We start from the raw sequence: 25,187 nt of genomic DNA on the forward strand, positions 1-25,187 counted from the left end.
AGAAAGTTCTCTGTGGAGACACGTGAGGTGAATGCAGCAGTCCTCACTGTTATAGTGTACTCGTACAGGTAAATATGGCATTCACAGATATATACACTGCGCTTCCGCCATTGTTCTGCAAAACTGCACCACAAAACCACACGGTGAACACAAACTAATAACACAACAGGTCAACTAAGGGAATGGGGCCAAATCTGCCATCACAACATCATGTGGAGAGTTCCATAATCTCAGTGCTCTTACAGTAAAGAATCTACACCTGTAATGACCCTGCTCGCCCTCCTCTGCACCCGCTCCAGTTCGGCCACGTCCTTCTTATATACAGGAGGCAGCGCTGTGTTCTTGCCATCTCGGCCTCTTCTGATGCATCCCACGATTTTATTAGCCTTGGCAGCTGCTGCCTGGCACTGGGCACTAAGTTGAGTTTACTGTCCACCAATACCCCCAGGTCCTATTTGATAGCAGTTTCTTTCCAGTTTTTGGCTATTTAACACATAATTGTACATTTTTTTCTTTATGAAACCAAGTACATGATACTTTTACAGATGTAAAGCTGCCCATACACAATAGGAGCAACATGATCCAACTATCTCATATGTAAAAGGGCAAGCTACCGCTCTCCAAAAAGAGTATGGGGATAGAGGAGTCTGAAGGGGAAAAGAGGAATATGGAGAACAGAGGGGCATGAAGGGGGGGAGTGGCAGAGGGGTATAAAAGAGTAAGGAGGACAGAGGAGTTTGGAGGGGGCAGAGGAGTGTGGAGGGGGCAGAACTGTAGAGGACACAGGGGTCTAGAAGAAGCAGAGGAGTCTGGAGGGGTAGAGGAGTGCAGAGGAGGACAGAGGAGTCTGAAAGGGGCAAAGGAATGTAAAGGAGGACAGAGGAGCCCGGAAGGAGCAGAGGAGTGTAGAGGAGGACAGAGGAGTCTGGAGGGGGCAGAGGAGTGTAGAGGAGGACAGAGGAGTCTGGAGGGGGCAGAGGAGTGTAGAGGAGGACAGAGGAGTCTGGAGGGGGCAGAGGAGTCTGGAGGGGGCAGGACTGTAGAAGAGGACACAGGGGTCTGGAAGAGGCAGAGGAGTCTGGAGGGGTAGAGGAGTGTAGAGAAGGTAAGAGGAGCCTGGAAGGAGCAGAGGAGTGTAGAGGAGGACAGATGAGTCTGGAGGGGGCAGAGGAATGTGAAGGGGACAGTACTGTAGAAGAGGACCCAGGGGTCTGGAAGAAGCAGAGGAGTCTGGAGGGGCAGAGGAGTGTAGAGGAGGACAAAGGAGTCTGGAAGGGTAGAGGAGTGTGGAAGAGGACAAAGGAGTCTAGATTGGACGAAGGAGTCTAGATTGGGCAGAGGATTGTAGAGGAGGACAGAGGAGTGTAGAAGAGGAGAGATGAGCCTGGAGGAGGCAGAGGAGTGTAGAGGAGGACAGAGGAGTTGGGGCGGGGCGCGCGGGGGGGGGGGGGGGTAATTGCAGAGGAGCGTAGGGGGTACTGGAAAAGTCAGAGGAGTCTGGTAGGGACATAGAAGTTTTTCCGGAAGGACAGCTTTGCATGGAAGGAGCAAGTGACTCTATAGAGGGAAAGGGGTGTGAAGGGGACAGGGGGTGTAAAGGGGTCCGTAGAGGAGTCTGGTAGTGGCCTATTCCATCTTCTCCTTTGAGAACACGTCTACCCTTGAGCCTGGGCCCTTTAAAAATTGCCTCAGTATCATCACAAACAACCTCCCGGGGACATTGTACCCACATAACACGGCCTGGACGTTACTATAAATGGCTGGACGCCGGCACTTTGCCTTATAATGTCACATCCCAGTACAGTAAATCATGACGAGTCCCCTGATGACAGATGGCATCAAATATTTATCTAAAATAGGGAATATAGGATCTTAAGTGCGTGCGCAGGAGCAGTGTCTGATGGGAAAGTCACCCACAGCAATTCTCACGACCCTGGGGCCAAAAGTAGCAACATCCTCCAGGGATCACATATCTGGAGCAGTGACATTACAGCACAGCAGCCACATTACACGGGATGTGTACCCGGCTTACACCAGTCCACGGCCCTTGCTATGTAAACGTTACATTGTGACCAGGAAACAGCGTCCTATCACTTTAAGATTATTTCTGGATGTCAACAACTACATTTAAAGGGCAAGAATTCCAATGATTCACAGGCAGAGATAAAACACTGTGACTGATGGTGATCGCTGGGCTTATGTTACATCATGACATTGGCTTCATCCTATACCCTGCTGCACTGCCCTATCTTGTCGGGACTTTCCAGTTGGCTCATCCAGAGCCTCCTGGTACATAAAGTAGTCTGACACCGTCTCTATAGCCCCCAGTAGGTGACCTGCCTTTCTGCACCTATATTTCTTAATAATTGGCCAAGTTTAGGTATCACCCAACTAGAAACAGAAATTTGGACAATGTCCCAGACAAGGACCCCACTGGGATGCTGGGAAATACAGGGGGTTAGGGGTAGCAGTCACACCCAGATGCTGGTACCTGAAGGTACACATAGGTCTCTCTGCTAAATGAGAAGACACCAGTATTATAAATGGTATTTGGGAGCCATGTTTGTTCATATCTCATTGTTGGGCTATGCCTCTGGTATAAGCTGGGATGGAGGCAAAAAGGTATGCTGAGGTATACTGCAGCAGTGGTGGGTGTAAGAGCAGCAGTGGGTGGTATAGGGGCAGCAGGGTGCAGGTATAGGGGCAGCAGGGTGCAGGTATAGGGGCAGCAGGGTGCAGGTATAGGGGCAGCAGGGTGCAGGTATAGGGGCAGCAGTGGGTGGTATAGGGGCAGCAGTGGGTGGTATAGGGGCAGCAGGGTGCAGGTATAGGGGCAGCAGTGGATGGTATAGGATCAGCAGGGTGCAGGTATAGGGGCAGCAGGGTGCAGGTATAGGGGCAGCAGGGTGCAGGTATAGGGGCAGCAGGGTGCAGGTATAGGGGCAGCAGTGGGTGGTATAGGGGCAGCAGGGTGCAGGTATAGGGGCAGCAGGGTGCAGGTATAGGGGCAGCAGGGTGCAGGTATAGGGGCAGCAGTGGGTGGTATAGGGGCAGCAGTGGGTGGTATAGGATCAGCAGTGGGTGGTATAGGGGCAGCAGTGGGTGGTATAGGATCAGCAGTGGGTGGTATAGGGGCAGCAGTGGGTGGTATAGGGGAAGCAGGGTGCAGGTATAGGGGCAGCAGTGGGTGGTATAGGGGCAGCAGGGTGCAGGTATAGGGGCAGCAGTGGGTGGTATAGGGGAAGCAGGGTGCAGGTATAGGGGCAGCAGTGGGTGGTATAGGGGCAGCAATGGGTGGTATAGGGGCAGCAGTGGGTGGTATAGGGGCAGCAGGGTGCAGGTATAGGGGCAGCAGTGGGTGGTATAGGGGCAGCAGTGGGTGGTATAGGGGCAGCAGTGGGTGGTATAGGGGCAGCAGTGGGTGGTATAGGGGCAGCAGGGTGCAGGTATAGGGGCAGCAGTGGATGGTATAGGATCAGCAGGGTGCAGGTATAGGGACAGCAGTGGATGGTATAGGATCAGCAGGGTGCAGGTATAGGGACAGCAGTGGATGGTATAGGATCAGCAGTGGGTGGTATAGGATCAGCAGTGGGTGGTATAGGATCAGCAGTGGGTGGTATAGGGGCAGCAGTGGGTGGTATAGGATCAGCAGTGGGTGGTATAGGGGCAGCAGTGGGTGGTATAGGATCAGCAGTGGGTGGTATAGAGGCAGCAGTGGGTGGTATAGGGGAAGCAGGGTGCAGGTATAGGGGCAGCAGTGGGTGGTATAGGGGCAGCAGTGGGTGGTATAGGGGCAGCAGTGGGTGGCATAGGGGCAGCAGGGTGCAGGCATAGGGGCAGCAGTGGGTGGTATAGGGGCAGCAGAGTGCAGGTATAGGGGCAGCAGTGGATGGTATAGGATCAGCAGTGGGTGGTATAGGGGCAGCAGTGGGTGGCATAGGGGCAGCAGGGTGCAGGCATAGGGGCAGCAGTGGGTGGTATAGGGGCAGCAGAGTGCAGGTATAGGGGCAGCAGTGGATGGTGTAGGATCAGCAGTGGGTGGTATAGGGGCAGCAGTGGGTGGTATAGGATCAGCAGTGGGTGGTATAGGGGCAGCGGTGGGTGGTATAGAGGCAGCAGTGGGTGGTATAGGGGAAGCAGGGTGCAGGTATAGGGGCAGCAGTGGGTGGTATAGGGGCAGCAGTGGGTGGCATAGGGGCAGCAGGGTGCAGGCATAGGGGCAGCAGTGGGTGGTATAGGGGCAGCAGAGTGCAGGTATAGGGGCAGCAGTGGGTGGTATAGGATCAGCAGTGGGTGATATAGGGGCAGCAGTGGGTGGCATAGGGGCAGCAGGGTGCAGGCATAGGGGCAGCAGTGGGTGGTATAGGGGCAGCAGAGTGCAGGTATAGGGGCAGCAGTGGGTGGTATAGGATCAGCAGTGGGTGGTATAGGGGCAGCAGTGGGTGGTATAGGGGCAGCAGTGAGTGGCATAGGGGCAGCAGTGGGTGGTATAGGATCAGCAGTGGGTGGAATAGGGACAGCAGTGGGTGGTATAGGGGCAGCAGTGGGTGGCATAGGGGCAGCAGGGTGCAGGCATAGGGGCAGCAGTGGGTGGTATAGGATCAGCAGTGGGTGGTATAGGGGCAGCAGTGGGTGGTATAGAGGCAGCAGTGGGTGGTATAGGATCAGCAGTGGGTGGTATAGGATCAGCAGTGAGTGGTATAGGGGCAGCAGTGGATGGTATAGGGGCAGCAGTGGGTGGTATAGGATCAGCAGTGGGTGGATATAAGGGTTAGCAGTGTGTGGTACACGGGGACAGCATCTTGCAGGTATAGGGGCAGCAGTGGGTGGTATAGGATCAGCAGTGGGTGGTATAGGGGCAGCAGTGGGTGGTATAGGGGCAGCAGTGGGTGGCATAGGGGCAGCAGGGTTCAGGCATAGGGGCAGCAGTGGGTGGTATAGGATCAGCAGTGGGTGGTATAGGGGCAGCAGTGGGTGGTATAGAGGCAGCAGTGGGTGGTATAGGATCAGCAGTGGGTGGTATAGGATCAGCAGTGAGTGGTATAGGGGCAGCAGTGGATGGTATAGGGGCAGCAGTGGGTGGTATAGAGGCAGCAGTGGGTGGTATAGGATCAGCAGTGGGTGGTATAGGATCAGCAGTGAGTGGTATAGGGGCAGCAGTGGATGGTATAGGGGCAGCAGTGGGTGGATATAAGGGTTAGCAGTGTGTGGTACACGGGGACAGCATCTTGCAGGTATAGGGGCAGCAGTGGGTGGTATAGGATCAGCAGTGGGTGGTATAGGGGCAGCAGTGGGTGGTATAGGGGCAGCAGTGGGTGGTATAGCATCAGCAGTGGGTGGATATAAGGGTTAGCAGTGGGTGGTACACAGGGACAGCATCTTGCAGGTATAGGGGTAGCAGTGGATGGATATAAGGGCCAGTTCACAAGGAGTAAAAAAGGCAGTGGTATAGGGACAGCAGTGGGTGGATTTAAGAGGGCAGCATGTTGCAGGTGTGGTGAGCCCCTGCGGTGCTATGGCGGAGGAACGGGCGGTCACTTGCTGGGTGGTGAGGTGTGACGCCAGTTCTGTGGTGGTTGGCCGAGATTTAAACAGACCCTAGGATGTTGTGTTGTGACACCAGTGCTGGTTGGGCACACAGGTATGGTGGCACACCTGCTTTTAGTTTAAAGGGCCAGTTACACTTTGTTGCCCTGTGATCAGTGACCTGACGGGCTGCTATGGGGTCCCTTGGGTTGAAATCACGCTTGATAACACACGTGATATTACACTTGGTAATCCAGGATCCAGATCAGTGACAGGAGTATAGCGAAGAGTACAGTCGCGCTGACTGAGTTACGTGCTGAGACATACAAAGAATCAGAGGAGGATGTCGTGAGAGTCCCAACCCAAGTAGCACTGTGCTATGCCGGGATGTTGGAAGATAAGGTAGAAGAATACTTGAGAAAGAAGAGAGAATGCTTGTGCCGGTGTTTTGACCTTTGGGTCTTTGCACCACCTATTGCCTACCAGTATCGGGGGACCCGTCCTAGTGGGTGACACAAGCCCCAGACCTTGTTACATGGGATGAGCGGAATGCTGAGGTTTTCCCGCTGACAACCGTGTTGCGAGATAGAGTTCTTAGGCTTTTAGCAACTTTGCGCTATCCGGATCAGTTACACAAGATGAAACTGTTAGCTGCGTCTTGTCTAGCTTCCTCACCATAAAGGAACCTAAGACTGACTCACACTTGTAGGCTGGGGACTTGGCAGAAGGGCAGGGCCCAAAGGTCCATTGTAGGGAGCGTTCTAGCCTGCGTCCTTTCCCTACAAAGTCCAATATGAAAGAACCCACACTTCCTGTCACCCACGTGATTTCCTATCTACAGATACTGTAAGGTGCGCTGTGAATGGGTGAAGAGTGCAGATAGAAGAAGTAAAGAGGGAGATGATAGGATAGAAGAAGAAGAGACTCCCATAGGTCCACAGATCCATGTGCCACACAAACAAACAATAACCCTTTCCATACTTCAGCTGTGCAGTATCGGAGTAAACATACCTATAACAGCAACATCTAGTGGCGAAACTTTATCACTACTTACACACACTAAGTACAGGCTTTTGCGAAGGTTGTAAACAATAGCAACACCCGTGGTGGGACACCACACAGGGTTAGGGGCAGAAGTGGGTGGCTATAAGAGGCAGCAGTGGGTGGATATATATGGGAGTAGCATACTTCAATTATAGGGGCAGCAGTGGGTGGTATAAGGGCAGCAATGGGTGGTATAGGGTCAGCAGTAGGTGGATATAGGGGGGCAGCACCTTGCAGGTACAGGGGCAGCAGTAAGCGGGGCCCCAGGATGAGATTAGGGGTCTTTATCTCCCCTCCATGACACGCAAGGTTCCTGTAAACACTAAGCCGCTCAGTACTCGGACACTGACGTTGGTGACTCAAGTCTTTAATCAAATTCCCTCCCGGCTTTATCTCCTTAGTCCTGATTAAAAGCGGAGAGGTCAGTGATTTCTCATGCAGCAGAGCTCACCGCCCGGCTGTTCCCATAGAGCAGAGGACAGGGGTGCTGCTATCCTAGGGTACAGTATGTAGGGACCCCCAATGAGAGACCACCACCATGAGATCCCTATTAAGGGGTCTATATATACAGGTACGCCCAGGGCTGATTCTAGGTTTTCTGCTGCCTGAGGCGAGAATTGAAATGGCGCCCCCCGCCAATTAACAATTAGCAGTTAAGAAATCTATGTAGCCCACTGCATAAACAGATATCTACATACATAGATATTTACTAGCAGTAATATACAGCACATATATACCAACAGTCAATATATTGCACAGATATATTGTTTTTATGGCGTTCACCATGCAGGAAAAGTGAAAGTAAGGGATTATGCCGCCCCCCAGTGGAGCAGAGAATCTGCCGCCTGAGGCAGAAAGCTCATTCTGCCTCATGGCAGAAGCGGCCCTGGGTACGCCTAACCTGCATCATGTGTGAATATAGGGATTCCCAGTCAGGGTAGGACAGGTCACCATCACCATAACTACAGATAATAGACTATAGGGTACGGTAAGGAGCACACTGTCACTAGGAGACATCAGAGTACGGCACCAAGCACCTTTTACCAGGGGGAGAGGTATCAGAGTATACTACTAAGCACACTATATTGAGTACAGTACTAAAAACACTGTCATCAGGAGTATAAGTATCTGAGAACTACACTGAGCATACGATCACCTCCGCTAAGCACCCTGTCACCAGGACTATGAATACTAGAGAACAGCACTGAGTACACTGTCATCCAACACTGAACACCCTGTCACCAGGACTATGAATACTAGAGAACAGCACTGAGTACACTGTCATCCAACACTGAACACCCTGTCACCAGGACTATGAATACTAGAGAACAGCACTGAGTACACTGTCATCCAACACTGAGCCATAGTCATCCAGCACTGAGCCATAGTCATCCAGCAATGAGCACACTGTCACCAGCAATGAGCACACTATCACCAGCACTGAGCACAGTCATCAAGCACTGAACACACTGTCACTAGCACTGAGCACTCTGGTACCAGCACACAGCATACTCTAACCAGCACCGAGCACACTATAGTCGCCTCCCTGGTCACATTTACATACAGACGAGCAGTTAATGGACATTTATCGCTTGGAATACCTGGAATAGCCTGGAGCGTCGCTCTATAAACGTCTCCGCTATAATGTATGTGCTGCCAACACGATGATAAAGTGACGGATCTGCAGCTCTGCATGTGATCAACATTCTAAAGTTATTATATGGTATTATGTTGTATCGAGTGAAAGCAGTGACTATACCCAGGACATTACACTATATACACAGGGTTACCCCATCACTATACACAGGGTTACCCCATCACTATACACAGGGTTACCCCATCACTATATACACAGGGTTACCCCATCACTATACACAGGGTTACCCCATCACTAAACACAGGACATTACACTATATACACAGGGTTACCCCATCACTATACACAGGGTTACCCCATCACTATACACAGGACATTACACTATATACACAGGGTTACCCCATCACTATACACAGGGTTACCCCATCACTATACACAGGACATTACACTATATACACAGGGTTACCCCATCACTATACACAGGGTTACCCCACAACAATACCCAGGACATTAAACTATATACACAGGGTTACCCCATCACTATACACAGGACATTACACTATATACACAGGGTTACCCCATCACTATACACAGGACATTACACTATATACACAGGGTTACCCCATCACTATATACAGGACATTACACTATATACACAGGGTTACCCCATCACTATACACAGGACATTACACTTTATACACAGGGTTACCCCATCACTATACACAGGGTTACCCCATCACTATACACAGGACATTACACTATATACACAGGGTTACCCCATCACTATACACAGGGTTACCCCATCACTATACACAGGACATTACACTATATACACAGGGTTACCCCATCACTATACACAGGGTTACCCCACAACAATACCCAGGACATTAAACTATATACACAGGGTTACCCCATCACTATACACAGGACATTACACTATATACACAGGGTTACCCCATCACTATACACAGGACATTACACTATATACACAGGGTTACCCCATCACTATATACAGGACATTACACTATATACACAGGGTTACCCCATCACTATACACAGGACATTACACTTTATACACAGGGTTACTCCATCACTATACACAGGACACTACATATATACACAGGGTTACCCCATCACTATACACAGGGTTACCCCATCAATATACACAGGACATTACACTATATACACAAGGTTACCCCATTACTATACACAGGGTTACCCCATCACTATACACAGGGTTACCCCATCACTATACACAGGACATTACATATATACACAGGGTTACCCCATCACTATACACAGGGTTACCCCATCACTATACACAGGACATTACACTATATACACAGGGTTACCCCATTGCTATACACAGGGTTACCCCATCACTATACACAGGGTTACCCCATCACTATACACAGGACATTACATATATACACAGGGTTACTCCATCACTATACACAGGGTTACCCCATCACTATACACAGGGTTACCCCATCACTATACACAGGACATTACATATATACACAGGGTTACCCCATCACTCTACACAGGGTTACCCCATCACTATACACAGGACATTACACTATATACGCAGGGTTACCCCATTACTATACACAGGGTTACCCCATCACTATACACAGGGTTACCCCATCACTATACACAGGACATTACACTATATACGCAGGGTTACCCCATTACTATACACAGGGTTACCCCATCACTATACACAGGGTTACCCCATCACTATACACAGGACATTACACTATATACACAGGGTTACCCCATCACTATACACAGGGTTACCCCATCACTATACACAGGACATTACACTATATACACAGGGTTACCCCATCACTATACACAGGGTTACCCCATCACTATACACAGAACATTACACTATATACACAGGGTTACCCCATCACTATACACAGGGTTACCCCACAACAATACCCAGGACATTAAACTATATACACAGGGTTACCCCATCACTATACACAGGACATTACACTATATACACAGGGTTATCCCATCACTATACACAGGACATTACACTATATACACAGGGTTACCCCATCACTATATACAGGACATTACACTATATACACAGGGTTACCCCATCACTATACACAGGACATTACACTTTATACACAGGGTTACTCCATCACTATACACAGGACACTACATATATACACAGGGTTACCCCATCACTATACACAGGGTTACCCCATCAATATACACAGGACATTACACTATATACACAAGGTTACCCCATTACTATACACAGGGTTACCCCATCACTATACACAGGGTTACCCCATCACTATACACAGGACATTACATATATACACAGGGTTACCCCATCACTATACACAGGGTTACCCCATCACTATACACAGGACATTACATATATACACAGGGTTACCCCATCACTCTACACAGGGTTACCCCATCACTATACACAGGACATTACACTATATACGCAGGGTTACCCCATTACTATACACAGGGTTACCCCATCACTATACACAGGGTTACCCCATCACTATACACAGGACATTACACTATATACGCAGGGTTACCCCATTACTATACACAGGGTTACCCCATCACTATACACAGGGTTACCCCATCACTATACACAGGACATTACAGTATATACACAGAGTTAGCCCATCACTATACACAGGACATTACATATATACACAGGGTTACTCCATCGCTATACACAGGGTTACCCCATCACTATACACAGGACATTACACTATATACACAGGGTTACCCCATCACTATACACAGGGTTACCCCATCAATATACACAGGACATCACTCTCTATATACACATGTATACAGGACATCACTCTCTATATACGCATGTATACAGGACATCGCTCTCTATATACGCATGTATACAGGACATCACTCTCCATATATACAGGACATCACTCTCTATATACACATATACACAGGACATCACTCTCCATATACACAGGACATCACTCTCCATATATACAGGACATCACTCTCTATATACACATGTATACAGGACATCACTCTCCATATATACAGGACATCACTCTGTCATATACACAGGGCATCACTCTCCATATACACAGGACATCACTCTCTTATATACACATATACACAGGACATCACTCTCCATGTACACAGGACATCACTCTCTATATACACATATACACAGGGCATCACTCTCCATATATACAGGGCATCACTCTCCATATATACAGGACATCACTCTCCATATACATAGGACATCACTCTCCATGTACACAGGACATCACTCTCCATATATACAGGGCATCACTCTCCATATATACAGGGCATCACTCTCTATATATATACAGGACATCACTCTCCATATACACAGGACATCACTCTCCATATATACAGGGCATCACTCTCCATATATACAGGACATCACTCTCCATGTACACAGGACATCCCTCTCCATATACACAGGGCATCACTCTCCATGTACACAGGACATCACTCTCCATATACACAGGGCATCACTCTCCATATACACAGGGCATCACTCTCCATATACACAGGACATCACTCTCCATATACACAGGGCATCACTCTCCATGTACACAAAACATCACTCTCCATGTACACAGGACATCACTCTCCATATACACAGGACATCACTCTCCATATACACAGGGCATCACTCTCCATGTACACAGGACATCACTCTCCATATACACAGGACATCACTCTCCATATATACAGGACATCACTCTCTATATACACATATACACAGGACATCACTCTCCATATACACAGGACATCACTCTCCATATATACAGGACATCACTCTCTATATACACATGTATACAGGACATCACTCTCCATATATATACAGGGAATTACTCTCCATATACACAGGGTATCATTCCCCCTATACACAGTATACAGCTCTGTATATCACCCCCTGGTTCCTGGAAGCCCCTGTCCTGGCTCAGCCTCTGTATCATGACACTTCGTTATTAAGGGTCTGGAGTCATCACTGAGGATTATACATGGAAAGACCCAATAAACTGGAACTAGGAATAGATCCTGAAATCCTCTCAGGGCAAGATCTGCCTGATCCCCTCTGATCCAAAAAGAAATAACAAGCCCCCCCCCCCCCCCCCCCCCCAACCTGCAATACACCACTGCTATATAGGACATCACAACTATATATCTATACCACATATACACAGGACATCACTGCTATATATCTATACCACATATACACAGGACATCACTGCTATATATCTATATCACATATACACAGGACATCACTGCTATATATCTATATCACATATACACAGGACATCACTGCTATATATCTATATCACATATACACAGGACATCACTGCTATATATCTATATCACATATACACAGGACATCACTGCTATATATCTATATCACATATACACAGGACATCACTGCTATATAACTATACAGTTTACACACAGAACATCACTAGTATACAGTATACACACAGGACATCACTACTATATAACTATACAGTATACACACAGGACATCAGCAATGATTGATACACAATGGATTGTGAGCTTCACAGCCCTGTAATAACCTTATAATAGTTCAGTATGATAGTAGTGTATAATAGTGCTGTATAATAGTACTGTATAATAGTGCTGTATAATAGTACTGTATAATAGTACTGTATAATAGTGCTGTATAATAGTGTTGTATAATAGTACAGTATAATAGTAGTGTATAATAGTGCTGTATAATAGTACTGTATAATAGTACTGTATAATAGTGCTGTATAATAGTAGTGTATAATAGTGCTGTATAATAGTAGTGTATAATAGTGCTGTATAATAGTAGTGTATTGCTTCTATCAGCACCTGTAGCACACGGCTCTCCACATCACATGGGGCATGCTGGGAGTTGTAGTGTCAGAGCAGTTGTGGAGCCACAGGTTGCAGATCCCTGTGAGGTCCTATAAGCAGGGATGAGGGGTGAGGGGTACCCAGATGGCACAGGTGAGGGGTGAGCTGCCTGCTCCTGTCCCTGCAGATTGGGGCACTCACCTATGAGCAGGTGCAGGGCCCCCAGGACCCGGATCCCCGCGCTCCACCATCCGCTCATCCTCCTCATGGTGCCGGCGGACCCCGCGCTGCTCTCCGCTCCGGAGAAGTGATTTCCTCCTCACAGCTGCTGCAATGTAACAGAAGCCGAAGTGGGGCAGGGGGCGGAGGGTAAGGGGACACCTGCAGCCAAGTGACAGCTCCTGACAGCAAGTCACACCCAGAGACTGTCACCAGCAGCCGAGAGGAGAGACTGTGCCACCCCTGGAGAGACACTGTGCCACCCCGAGAGAGAGAGAGAGAGAGAGAGAGAGAGAGAGAGAGAGAGAGAGACTGTGCCACCCCCGGAGAGACACTGTGCCACCCCTGGAGAGAGAGAGTGAGAGAGACTGTGCCACCCCTAGAGAGAGAGAGACTGTGCCACCCCTAAAGAGAGACTGTGCCACCCCTAAAGAGAGACTGTGCCACCCCTGGAGAGAGAGAGAGAGAGAGAGAGAGAGAGAGAGAGAGAGAGAGACTGTGCCACCCCTGGAGAGACACTGTGCCACCCCGAGAGAGAGAGAGAGAGAGAGAGACTGTGCCACCCCTGGAGAGAGAGAGTGAGAGAGACTGTGCCACCCCTAAAGAGAGACTGTGCCACCCCTAGAGAGAGAGAGACTGTGCCACCCCTAGAGAGAGAAAGACTGTGCCACCCCTAAAGAGAGACTGTGCCACCCCTAAAGAGAGACTGTGCCACCCCTAGAGAGAGAGAGAGACTGAGCCACCCCGAGAGAGAGACTGTGCCACCCCTAGAGAGCGAGAGACTGTGTCACCCCCTAGAGAGAGATAGTGCCACCCGTGGAGAGAGACAGTGCCAACAGTGCCACCCCTGGAGAGAGAGACTGTGCCACCCCTAGAGAGAAAGAGAGACAGTGCCACCCCTGGAGAGAGACAGTGCCACCCCTGGAGAGACAGACTGTGCCACTCCTGGAGAGAGAGACTGTGCCACCCCTAGAGAGAAAGAGAGACAGTGCCACCCCTGGAGAGAGAGACAGTGCCACCCCTGGAGAGAGAGACTGTGCCACCCCTGGAGAGAAAGAGAGACAGCGCCACCCCTAGAGAGAAAGAGAGACAGTGCCACCCCTGGAGAGAGAGACAGTGCCACCCCTGGAGAGAGAGACTGTGCCACCCCTGGAGAGAGAGACTGTGCCACCCCTAGAGAGAAAGAGAGACAGTGCCACCCCTGGAGAGAGACAGTGCCACCCCTGGAGAGACAGACTGTGCCACCCCTGGAGAGACAGACTGTGCCACTCCTAAAGAGAAAGAGAGACAGTGCCACCCCTGGAGAAAGAGAGACAGTGCCACCCCTGGAGTATACTCAGCACTGAAAGAGGAGAGACTGTACCACCCTTGAAGAATATTCAGTCCTCAGCACTGGCTGTCACTAGCTGTCCTGGCTGTAATGTCCTCAGCACTGGCTGTCATTAGCTGTCCTGGCTGTCACTACCTGTCCTGGCTGTCACTACCTGTCCTGGCTGACACTACCTGTCATGGCTGTCACTACCTGTCCTGGCTGACACTACCTGTCCTGGCTGTCACTTTCTCTCCTGGCTGACACTTCCTGTCCTGGCTGTCACTACCTGTCATGGCTGTCACTTTCTCTCCTGGCTGTCACTACCTGCCCTGGCTGACACTACCTGTCCTGGCTGTCACTACCTGTCCTGGCTGTCACCACCTGTCCTGGCTGTCACTTTCTCTCCTGGCTGACACTACCTGTCATGGCTGTCACTACCTGCCCTGGCTGTCACTACCTGCCCTCGCTGACACTACCTGTCATGGCTGTCACTACCTGTCCTGGCTGTCACTTTCTCTCCTGGCTGTCACTACCTGTCCTGGCTGTCACTACCTGCCTTGGCTGTCACTACCTGTCCTGGCTGTCACTTTCTCTCCTGGCTGTCTCTACCTGTCCTGGCTGTCACTACCTGTCCTGGCTGACACTACCTGTCATGGCTGTCACTACCTGTCCTGGCTGTAATGTCCTCAGCACTGGCTGTCATTAGCTGTCCTGGCTGTCACTACCTGTCCTGGCTGACACTACCTGTCATGGCTGTCACTACCTGTCCTTGCTGACACTACCTGCCCTGGCTGTCACTACCTGTCCTGGCTGTCACTTTCTCTCCTGGCTGACACTACCTGTCCTGGCTGTCACTATCTGTCTTGGCTGACACTACCTGTCATGGCTGTCACTACCTGTCCTGGCTGACACTACCTGCCCTGGCTGTCACTACCTGTCCTGGCTGTCACTTTCTCTCCTGGCTGACACTTCCTGTCCTGGCTGTCACTACCTGTCATGGCTGTCACTTTCTCTCCTGGCTGTCACTACCTGCCCTGGCTGACACTACCTGTCATGGCTGTCACTACCTGTCCTGGCTGTCACCACCTGTCCTGGCTGTCACTTTCTCTCCTGGCTGACACTACCTGTCATGGCTGTCACTACCTGCCCTGGCTGTCACTACCTGCCCTCGCTGACACTACCTGTCATGGCTGTCACTACCTGTCCTGGCTGTCACTACCTGTCCTGGCTGTCACTTTCTCTCCTAGCTGTCACTACCTGTCCTGGCTGTCACTACCTGCCTTGGCTGTCACTACCTGTCCTGGCTGTCACTACCTGTCCTGGCTGTCACTATCTCTCCTGGCTGTCACTACCTGTCCTGGCTGTCACTATCTCTCCTGGCTGTCACTACCTGTCCTGGCTGTCACTATCTCTCCTGGCTGTCACTACCTGTCCTGGCTGTCACTTTCTCTCCTGGCTGTCACTACCTGTCCTGGCTGTCACTTTCTCTCCTGGCTGTCAATACCTGTCCTGGCTGTCACTTTCTCTCCTGGCTGACACTACCTGCCCTGGCTGTCACTACCTGTCCTGGCTGTCACTACCTGTTGCAGTGTTTCCAGTCCCCCTGTGCTCAGCCCAGTGAGTGGAGCAGGACAGAGCTGTGGCTCCCCCTGGCTGTAGACATGTATAACGCAGGGGATCGCACAGAAGCGCATGAACAGCTTTTAGGGCGCAGGAGCAGCAGGTGTGTATAGGAGCCAGGACTGTGCATACAGCACCAGGAAGCTCAGCATCCTCTGATGGGGTCAGATGAGTATGTGCCTTCCTGTGCCTCATGTCTGTGGCCCCATCACAGGGACAATGACACCCGGGGCTCAGGGATCCATTAATAATCCTCTCCAGCTGCCATTATATTTATAGATGATTTCCCCTGAATTGTGGACACATTACAGCTTTAACCCTTCACACCCCTGTCCTCATCTGATAGAGACACCATGTATCCAGGGAATCCTGGGGAAGCTGTCCCTGTATAACAGGACACAACAGACAGACATGCAGTCCCATGTAAATGAAGCAAAAGTTCTCCAACCTTCTAAATCAAACAGGATACATTATACCAATGGTATTCTAGCAGAATTACACACCTGGATATCACTGACAGCAAGAACCGATTGTGAAGATGCTGAGGACCTGAACTAGACACATTAAAGGCACCATTCAAATCAACTGGTGCCAGGAAGTGCCAGAGATTTGGAATTTACTTCTATTTAAAAAAAAAAAAATCTCCAGTCTTCCAGTACTTATCAGCTGCTGTATGCCCTGTATTCTTTCCAGTCTGGAGAGCAGGAGAGGTTTTCTATGGGGATTTGCTCTTGCTTTGGCAGTTCCTGCCATGGACAGAGGTGGCAGCAGGGAGCACTGTGTCAGACTGGAAAGAATATACCACTTCCTGCAGGACATACAGCAGTTGATAAGTACTGGAAGACTTGAGATTTTTTTTTTATGGAAGTAAATACAAATCTCTGGCACCTTCTGACACTAGTTCATTTCAAAGAAACCCTTTTTTGTGAACTACCCCTTTAAATAGGGACTGAGCTTCCTTTCCTTCTTTTTTCCTCCTGTCTCCGCATTATCCTATATTTCCATAGACGTGTATGAGTCACTGGGGTGCAGACCTGGTTTGGTATTTGCAATTCATTTTCCACGTTTTTCTCCAATTTGTGACTACAACTACTAGCATATCCTATAGAACTCTATATACCATAAGAGAGCTCCTTACCTCCTGCTTACTACAACTCCCAGCATGATCTGCAGATCACTATACATTGCTGATAAGTGCTTCCCAGCTCGTAACTTTCCAGTTGTTGCAAAACTACAGCTCCCAGCATGCCCTATAGAGAGCTATATACTATTTAGCAGTGTTTCCTAACTTGTGGCAGAGGTGTAGCTACCATGGAGGCAGGCCACGCAGCTGCTATGGGGCCCTTGCCTCTCAGGACAGCATGGCTCTCACAGCAATGGGACGCCAATCAAGGAACACCCTACCCAGACAATCAGACCGTGCAGCACCCCCCAGAAACCGCATGCTATGGGAGACTTTCCAAGCATCGTCCCAGGCAGGAAGGGCGTTCTTTGGCCGTCCCCTTGCTGTGTGAGCCGATCTGAAAAGCCATGTCGTCCCAGGGGGGCGAAGCTGGTGTTGTAAGAGCGCCCCCTTGAGGAGCCACGCCTTCTGGGGAAGGGGTGAAGGTTCATCGCCCCATGGACACTAAGGGCCCTATTCCACCGGACGATTATCGTTCGCATAATCGTTAACGATCTCAAACGACCGCTATTGCGAAAGACCTGAAAACGTTAACTCATTTCCATGGAACGATAATCGTTACTTATGGTCGTATTTGCGATAGTTTTTTCTTTGCTATTTCTTCGCTATTGCGTTCGTATCCACTGCGAACGACCGAACGACGTCTTATTCAATGCGAACGATTTGCAAACGTTTTGCGAACGAGCAACGATAAAAATAGGTCCAGGTCTTATAAAGCGATCAACGATTTCTCGTTCGGTCGTTAATCGTTAACTGCATTTCAACCGAACGATTATCGTTTAGATTCGAACAATTTAACGATAATCTGAACGATAATCGTCCGGTGGAATAGGGCCCTTAGATTCATGGGGCCCATAGTATGTTTTGCTATGGATCCTGATGATTCCTAGTTACGCCCCTGCTTGTGGCTTAGCGGCCTATGCAAAAATACAACTGCCAGTGTGCCCTATAGAGCTGAATACTGGCCATAGGGATTGTATACTGTAATCACCACCAGAACTTTATGGGATCCATGCGCTGCAAACATATAACAAACACTATAATGTGACAGTCTGAATGAAGCCTAACCATCATAGAAGAATGTGACCTGTCCCTTATACCCCCCTCCCCCGCACTCAGTATATGGATCCTGCCAAGGAAAAAAACAGGAAACAGATCATTGTTGGGAAGGTCTTTGTCTGCAGCGAGCAGGAACTCCTTGGGAATGGGTCTGTCTCCACTTAAAGACTCCTTATCTCAGGCAGCCTTCACTTCCTCCGGGACCGGCTTCCTTCCCCATCACAATCCGGCCGCTCCTCCCAGAAGCCCAATTCCCTCTGAGGAAGTGCGACATTTACAATGGAACCAGACAAGACTACGAGAACAGTGAGGGCAGGTGGTGGTGATGGCGGGCGCTGCCAGGGATGAGTTCTATAAGACTTTATACCTAGTATTATTCTGCAGTGGATGGGATTTGGATGAGTTAGTGGTTTGGGCTCATCCATGTCTATAACTACAGGTCAAAGAGGCAGGTGTGAACTGCAGCATGGACTCTTATAGGAAACCACCCCTGCAATGGAAATCAGTCCTCCTCCTCTTGGTGCATGGAGATTGTACACAACGTCCAGCACCATTTATATTCAGCATAAAAAGCTAAAAATCCGCAGCCAGTCCCAAGACAACTAATGCACTTTGAGCCATTAGGAATGCTCCAGGCAGATTGCTTCCTATTCCCCACCTGTGTGTATAATGAACATGGGCTGGATCGTTAATACACCTGTGCAAAGCTCAAACAGCAGTAAATGTTCCTGGATCATTCCTAATGATGAGGAAGGACGGAGAGGTGGTGCCAGCCTAATGCATATACAAATGTAAGCCCCAGCCGTTAGACAGCGCTGCAGGATTAAAAGTTTTTTTTAGCACAATAACTGCATCCCCTGCTGAACGGACCCCAGGACAGATCTCGGATTAAAAGCAGCTATCCAAAGGTACAAGTGGTTTGGGGGGGGGCGGCAGATTGTGGGTACAGAGTCGCTTTAAAGGAGTTATACCAAGCCTAAAAGTTATCTCCTATCGATAGGATAGGTGATTGGTTGGGGTCTGCTGACTGCACTCCTTCCTCCTCACTTTCCTTCATGAATAATCAATGCTGCCCGCCCATCTGCTTGCTCAGCTGTCAGCCAGTGTCTCTGATTGCAGATCAGTCCTCTGTAGTTGGTTTATGTCTGAAAGAAACACTCAGATAGTTGAATCTCTGAGCTCAAATGTGTTGGAGCTGTGGTCTAGGACAGTGCTTCTCAATTCCAGTCCTCAGGCCTCACCAACAGGTCATGTTTTGAGGATTTCCCATACAAAGACACCTGTGATAATACCTGATGCACTGACTATAATTAAATCACCTGTTAAATACTGAGCAAATCCTGTTGGGGAGGCCTGAGGACTGGAATTGAGAAGCACTGGTCTAGGGGTAACTCACCTGTCTAGAGACCTGCCAGCTGTTCAGTCTTTGGTTCAAATCCCCTGATAGAAATGAAATATAGGTCTCTATAGTTTTCTCATTATTGTATAAATTTAGGGATATGTTCACACACAGTATTTTTGCTCAGGATTTTGGTCAGTATTTTGCAACCAAAACCAGGAGTGCATTGAACACACAGAAAGGCTATGTTCTCACACTGTTGAAATTGAGTGGATGGCCATCATTGAATGGCAAATAATGGCCATTATTTCAAAAGAACAGCTCTTGTTTTTAAATAACTGCAACTATTTGCCATTAAATAGCGGCCATCCACTCAATTTCAACAGGGGTTTGAACCAAAGAATGAACTGCTGTTAGGGTTCTAGACACGAGTTACCCCTAGACCACAGCTCTAACACATTTGGGCTCAGAAAATCAACTATATCTGAGTGTTTCTTTCAGACATAACCTGCCTGCAGAGGACTGATCTGCAATCAGAGACAGTGACTGACAGCTAAGCGAGCAGGAGGCCAAGCAGCATTGAAGGAGAGGGAGGAGGAAGAAGTGGTGAGGTGTGCCAGAGTGTGGCACAAACAACTCCTGACAGATTCCCTTAAAGGAGAAGTCCGGCAAACATTTTTATTAAAGTATTGTATTGCCCCCAAAAAGTTATACAAATCCCCAATATACACTTATTAAGGGAAATGCACATAAAGTGCTTTTTTCCCTGCACTTACTACTGCATCAAGGCTTCACTTCCTGGATAAAATGGTGATGTCACGACCCGACTCCCAGAGCTGTGTGGGCTGTGGCTGCTGGAGAGGATGATGGCAGAGGGATGCTCAGTGTCCCTTCACTGCCCTGTGTCCCTCAGTGTCCCCCTGCCATCATCCTCTCCAGCAGCCACAGCCCGCACAGCTCTGGGAGTATGGTTGTGACATCACCATGTTATCCAGGAAGTGACATCCCCATGTTATCCAGGAAGTGACAACACCATGTTATCCAGGAAGTAACATCACCATGTTATCCAGGAAGTGAAGCCTTGATGCAGTAGAAAGTGCCCGAAAAAAGCACTTTATGTGCATTTCCTGTAATAAGTGCATATTGGGGATTTGTATAACTTTTGGGGGGCAATACAATACTTTAATAAAAATTTTCCCTGGACTTCTCCTTTAAATGAATGGAGCAGCAGCACGTATGACCACTTGGAACTTCTGAACATGGAAGAGCACAACACTCGGCCATGTTCAGTAATCCCATAGGCAGTGAATAGATCTGGACTGCAATACCACACACAAACTGTGGGCAGTGGTGGCGCTGTTTACATATTTTTCTAGTTCTAAACAACCCTTTTAATCAACCCTAGTCCAAAGGACCATTCTTTTTCCCATCACCTAAAAATGACAAAGTGTTCTGGTGTTACTGCAGTTCTAGAGACCAAAGGCCGCAGCAAATCCCTGTGTATGCAATGTAAGGTCTTCTGACTGCGGCATCAGTCCTAGAGATACATGGATATACATCAATATATATCTATCCCCAGCAGGTTTACAAGCGCTGCCACGTCTAGAAACGCGTGGGAGAGTGTATGAACCTGGACATGTCTGGTGCGATCGCTCCGTACGTTTCCCTATAGAAAAGAGTTGTCTGACAGAACATAAAAGTCAAATCAGCGAAGATTCATCACAAAGGTCCAAGAAAAAGAAAGGAGAGAAGAAATCCATGAACACAATAACCCAATTTCCTCGGCTTAAATACTGCCTCATTATATTTGGGTGGGCAGCCATGCATGAAGAGAGCGAGGGGCCTGGAAGGAAGAAGTGGAGGCTCTTACAGCTGAAGTTGCCTCTGAGGAAGATGTAAAGGACGTCTCCTTGAAAGAAGTTTATGGAAAAATATCACGTTCTGTATAAGGGACAAATCATTAGCGAAGCATCAACGGCAACGCTGCATTATACTAATGAGAGGGGGGTCCGAGACCTCCGAGAGAGAGTGACGTCATACACTGTATGGAGGGAAACAGTCAGCAGGACCATGTCCTCTAATAGTGGTGGGCAAGGATGACCATCTATAATGAGGTAGTTACATGCTGACCCCACCAGCAGAATAGTGAGTGCAGCTCTGGAGTATAATACAGGATGTAACTCAGGATACAGGATAAGTAATGTAATGTATGTACACAGTGACCTCACCAGCAGAATAATGAGTGCAGCTCTGAAGTATAATACATAATTCAGGATCAGTACCTAAGATCATCCTGTCTTGCTGGGGACACAATAACATTTAATACATAATTGGAATGGCTTTCTGTTACTTGATAAATATCTTAGATCTTTTCGTCCCATTATTCCCATGAAATAACATTACTGCTTCCGGCTGGAATCATGAGATGCGTTTTGCTTCTACACGATGAGGCTATTAACCTAATTCTGCTTGGCCTGCAGTGAGATCCATGGGCAGCAGGTAACACAGCGGCAGTGAATCAGGGCGGCAGTGACATGGAACACATCATATAGAGACGGCCGTGACACTGCTCTCCAACACACGCAATGCTGGGCCACTTTATAATAACACACTGATAAGGAGGACATGATGAGTACCCTGCCATGCCTGAGGCGCCAGGAGCGTATACTGCCCGGGTGCCATTAGGACATTATACTGCCTTTCCCCCCAATTAGAGTAGAAACAGAATTTACACTATATGGCGTTGTATTGTAATGTACACAATTTGTTATTGACATTAAAGGGGTACTCCAGCGAAAAGCTTTTTCCCAGTAATTGAAACACATTACAATGTTATATAACTCTGTAATATGCTTCAATCACCTATCTGCCCCCCTTCCCTATCTTTCCCCCCTCAATCCCCACCAGGAAGTGAAGTAAACTTATTCTTATCGAATGACTGTTGACCCCAAGCTGTTCTGTGGCAGCCATTTTGTGACAATGACATCATCAAGAGGGAGGCGGGTCTAAGCCATGTTAAACCAGCCTTCCTTTGTCAGATGACTTAGGTTGCTCAGCTCTGACTGGCTGAACAAGCTGTAAGCCATCTAATAGTTCTACAGTTAGTTAGACATCACAAGAGACAAAGTGCATCATGGGAAAGCCCAACCCAGGAAGTAAATAAAAAAATTAAGACACCAACTGGAGCTTCTGGAACCTGCAAACAGCGGGAAATTCAAACGGAGACAGCCTTCGGAGGGATGGTAAGTGGGAAAACTATGTTTGATTGATTGATTGGGGTAGTTCAGCAAAAAAAAAAAAAAATCCTTTCAAATCGACTGAAATCAGAAAGTGCCAGATTTGTAATTTACTTCTATAAAAAAAAAAAAACTCAATTCTTCCAGTATTTATCAGCTGCTCTATGTCCTGCAGGAAGTGGTGTATTCTTTCCAGTAAGGAAAGCAGGAGAGGTTTTCTATGGGGATCATTCTCCTACTCTGGACCGGTCCTGACATAGGCAGAGATGGCAGCAGAGAGCACCGTGTCAGACTGGAAGGAACCCACCACTTCCTGCAGGACATACAGCAGCTGTTAGGTACTGGAAGACTGAAGAATTTTTATTAGAAGTAAATTACACATCTTTGGCTCCAGTTGATTTGAAAGAAATTTTTTTGTGAGCTACCATTTTAATGGGAGTTGTGTAAGCATTGTAGCTCCATGTTATTTCTCTACTAGTGGTCCGTTTACACAGAGAAATAATTTGCCCAATCGATCTTTTAACGATTTTGAAGCAACAATTTGGCTTTTATAATGATCAGCGTTTAGTCTAAGAGAATAATCGTTAGAAAAAACGTTATAGCGATCGTTTTAAGATCGCTTGAGCCCATCTCACACATAGGGTGAATCGGTGGAAGACTGTTTAGACAAAGCGATCTGCAAATTTTCAGTGAACGACCAACGACAAATTGAGAACATGTTGACAGGCCAAGATAAAGGAGTTCTTGCTCGTCGCTTGATTGTTTGCTGTGTTTACATGAGCCAATTATCGCTTAAATGTGATCGTTATCGCCAAAATTTCAACAATAACTGTTGTGTAAACGCACCATTACATACACAGCATAACTCATCATTACATGCCCTTGTTTATGCAACACCCATTCATTGACAATTAAGCTAATTGCATAAAACAGCTGGTTTAGCCCAAGAACAAAAGGGGCTGGGAAAGTCTTAGTACAGACCGGAATATACCTTCAGGGTGCGTTCACACACACAAGATCTGCAGCAGATTTGTTGCTGCAAATATCAATGTAACTAAATGACTGAGCACAACATCAAATCTGCTGCGGACCCTGTACATGTGAATGCACCCTCAAAGTGATCAGGTGTAGTATCCTACCACGGGTGTTACGGTATATACACTCTTCGGAAAAGTCTGTACTTATTGTACTTGTGTGGTGATGAAAGTAGTATTAAAGTTTCGCCACTAGATGTCGCTATATTGTATATGTGTATTTGGAAGCCGCACAGCTGAAGGATGTAAAGGGTTATTGTTTCTCTGTGTGTCACCAGAATCTGTAGACCAGCAGGAATCTGTTTTTCTTCTCTCTGTATTGTCAAATATTTGTCTGGAGCTATTGTGAACTGTATTACCTGATGTTTTATCAAGAAAAACATCATAATCTTGCAATTTACTGCAACCAAGCACTTTTTAAATTGCACCAAGCTTATTTAAGTTTAAGAGACTGTGATTTTTCGCTTCCCACAGACACAGCACACACAGCGAACTTTGGGACACTTCCCCTTTCTGTGGGTGGCAGATCTGATAGTCCGGGAGGGTCACTACACCACTCTGGCCATCCGTGATCACTCTAACCCAAGGGAACCCGTAGCAGCCCGGCAGGACACTGATCACAGGGAAAAAGGGTACAACCGGCCTTGTAAACTAAAATCACGGCACTGGCGTCACAGAGTAACACTCCAAGGATCAGCTGTATCTCGGCCAACCACCACCGTCATGGCGTCACACCTCACCACCTAGCAAATGACTGGCCGATCCTCCGATATAACATCACACCGGGGGTTTCACCAGACAGGCACCTTAGATAGCGGAGCGCTCCAATAATCGGCCAACAGCTAATCCTCTTGCCCTCCCCCAGTACATATGCACACTGGTATGGGACTCCTCTGTTCCCTCAGACATATCGAGATCAGTGGGTTAAGCCAACACTATTTAAAGTGCAATGGCACCAGTTAAACCAGTGGGTACAGAAACAAACAGAAGATGTACCGTACATCTCCCATAATATTTTCAGTAGACTCCCTAGTTTTTGTTGCGTGAATGAAGCCTCCCTCCTCACAGCAGGAGCATGCCTGCCATCTAGTGGCAGGATGAAGAGTTACAGTTTAAGCCTAAATGATAGTACTAACTGCCAAAGATCTGC

At 48.2% G+C, this 25,187-nt stretch overlaps 1 protein-coding gene across 2 annotated transcripts in view; it reads right to left on the bottom strand.

Moving 5' to 3' along the window:
- The window catches only part of ESAM (endothelial cell adhesion molecule), a 62,550-nt gene that overhangs the window by 37,191 nt on the left and 172 nt on the right, over positions 1-25,187 (bottom strand). The window contains exon 1 of one of the 2 annotated variants that reach the window (XM_069948696.1): positions 13,237-13,541. The exons of the other annotated variant lie outside the window; for it this stretch is intronic. Coding sequence (XP_069804797.1) covers positions 13,237-13,303 — 67 coding nt within the window. The 5' untranslated portion in view covers positions 13,304-13,541. Of the gene's footprint in view, positions 1-13,236; positions 13,542-25,187 lie in introns of those variants that run through there. 2 annotated transcript variants of the gene reach the window in all.

The sequence above is a fragment of the Dendropsophus ebraccatus genome, chromosome 12 (genome assembly GCF_027789765.1).
Source record: "Dendropsophus ebraccatus isolate aDenEbr1 chromosome 12, aDenEbr1.pat, whole genome shotgun sequence".
Classification (NCBI taxonomy): domain Eukaryota; kingdom Metazoa; phylum Chordata; class Amphibia; order Anura; family Hylidae; genus Dendropsophus; species Dendropsophus ebraccatus.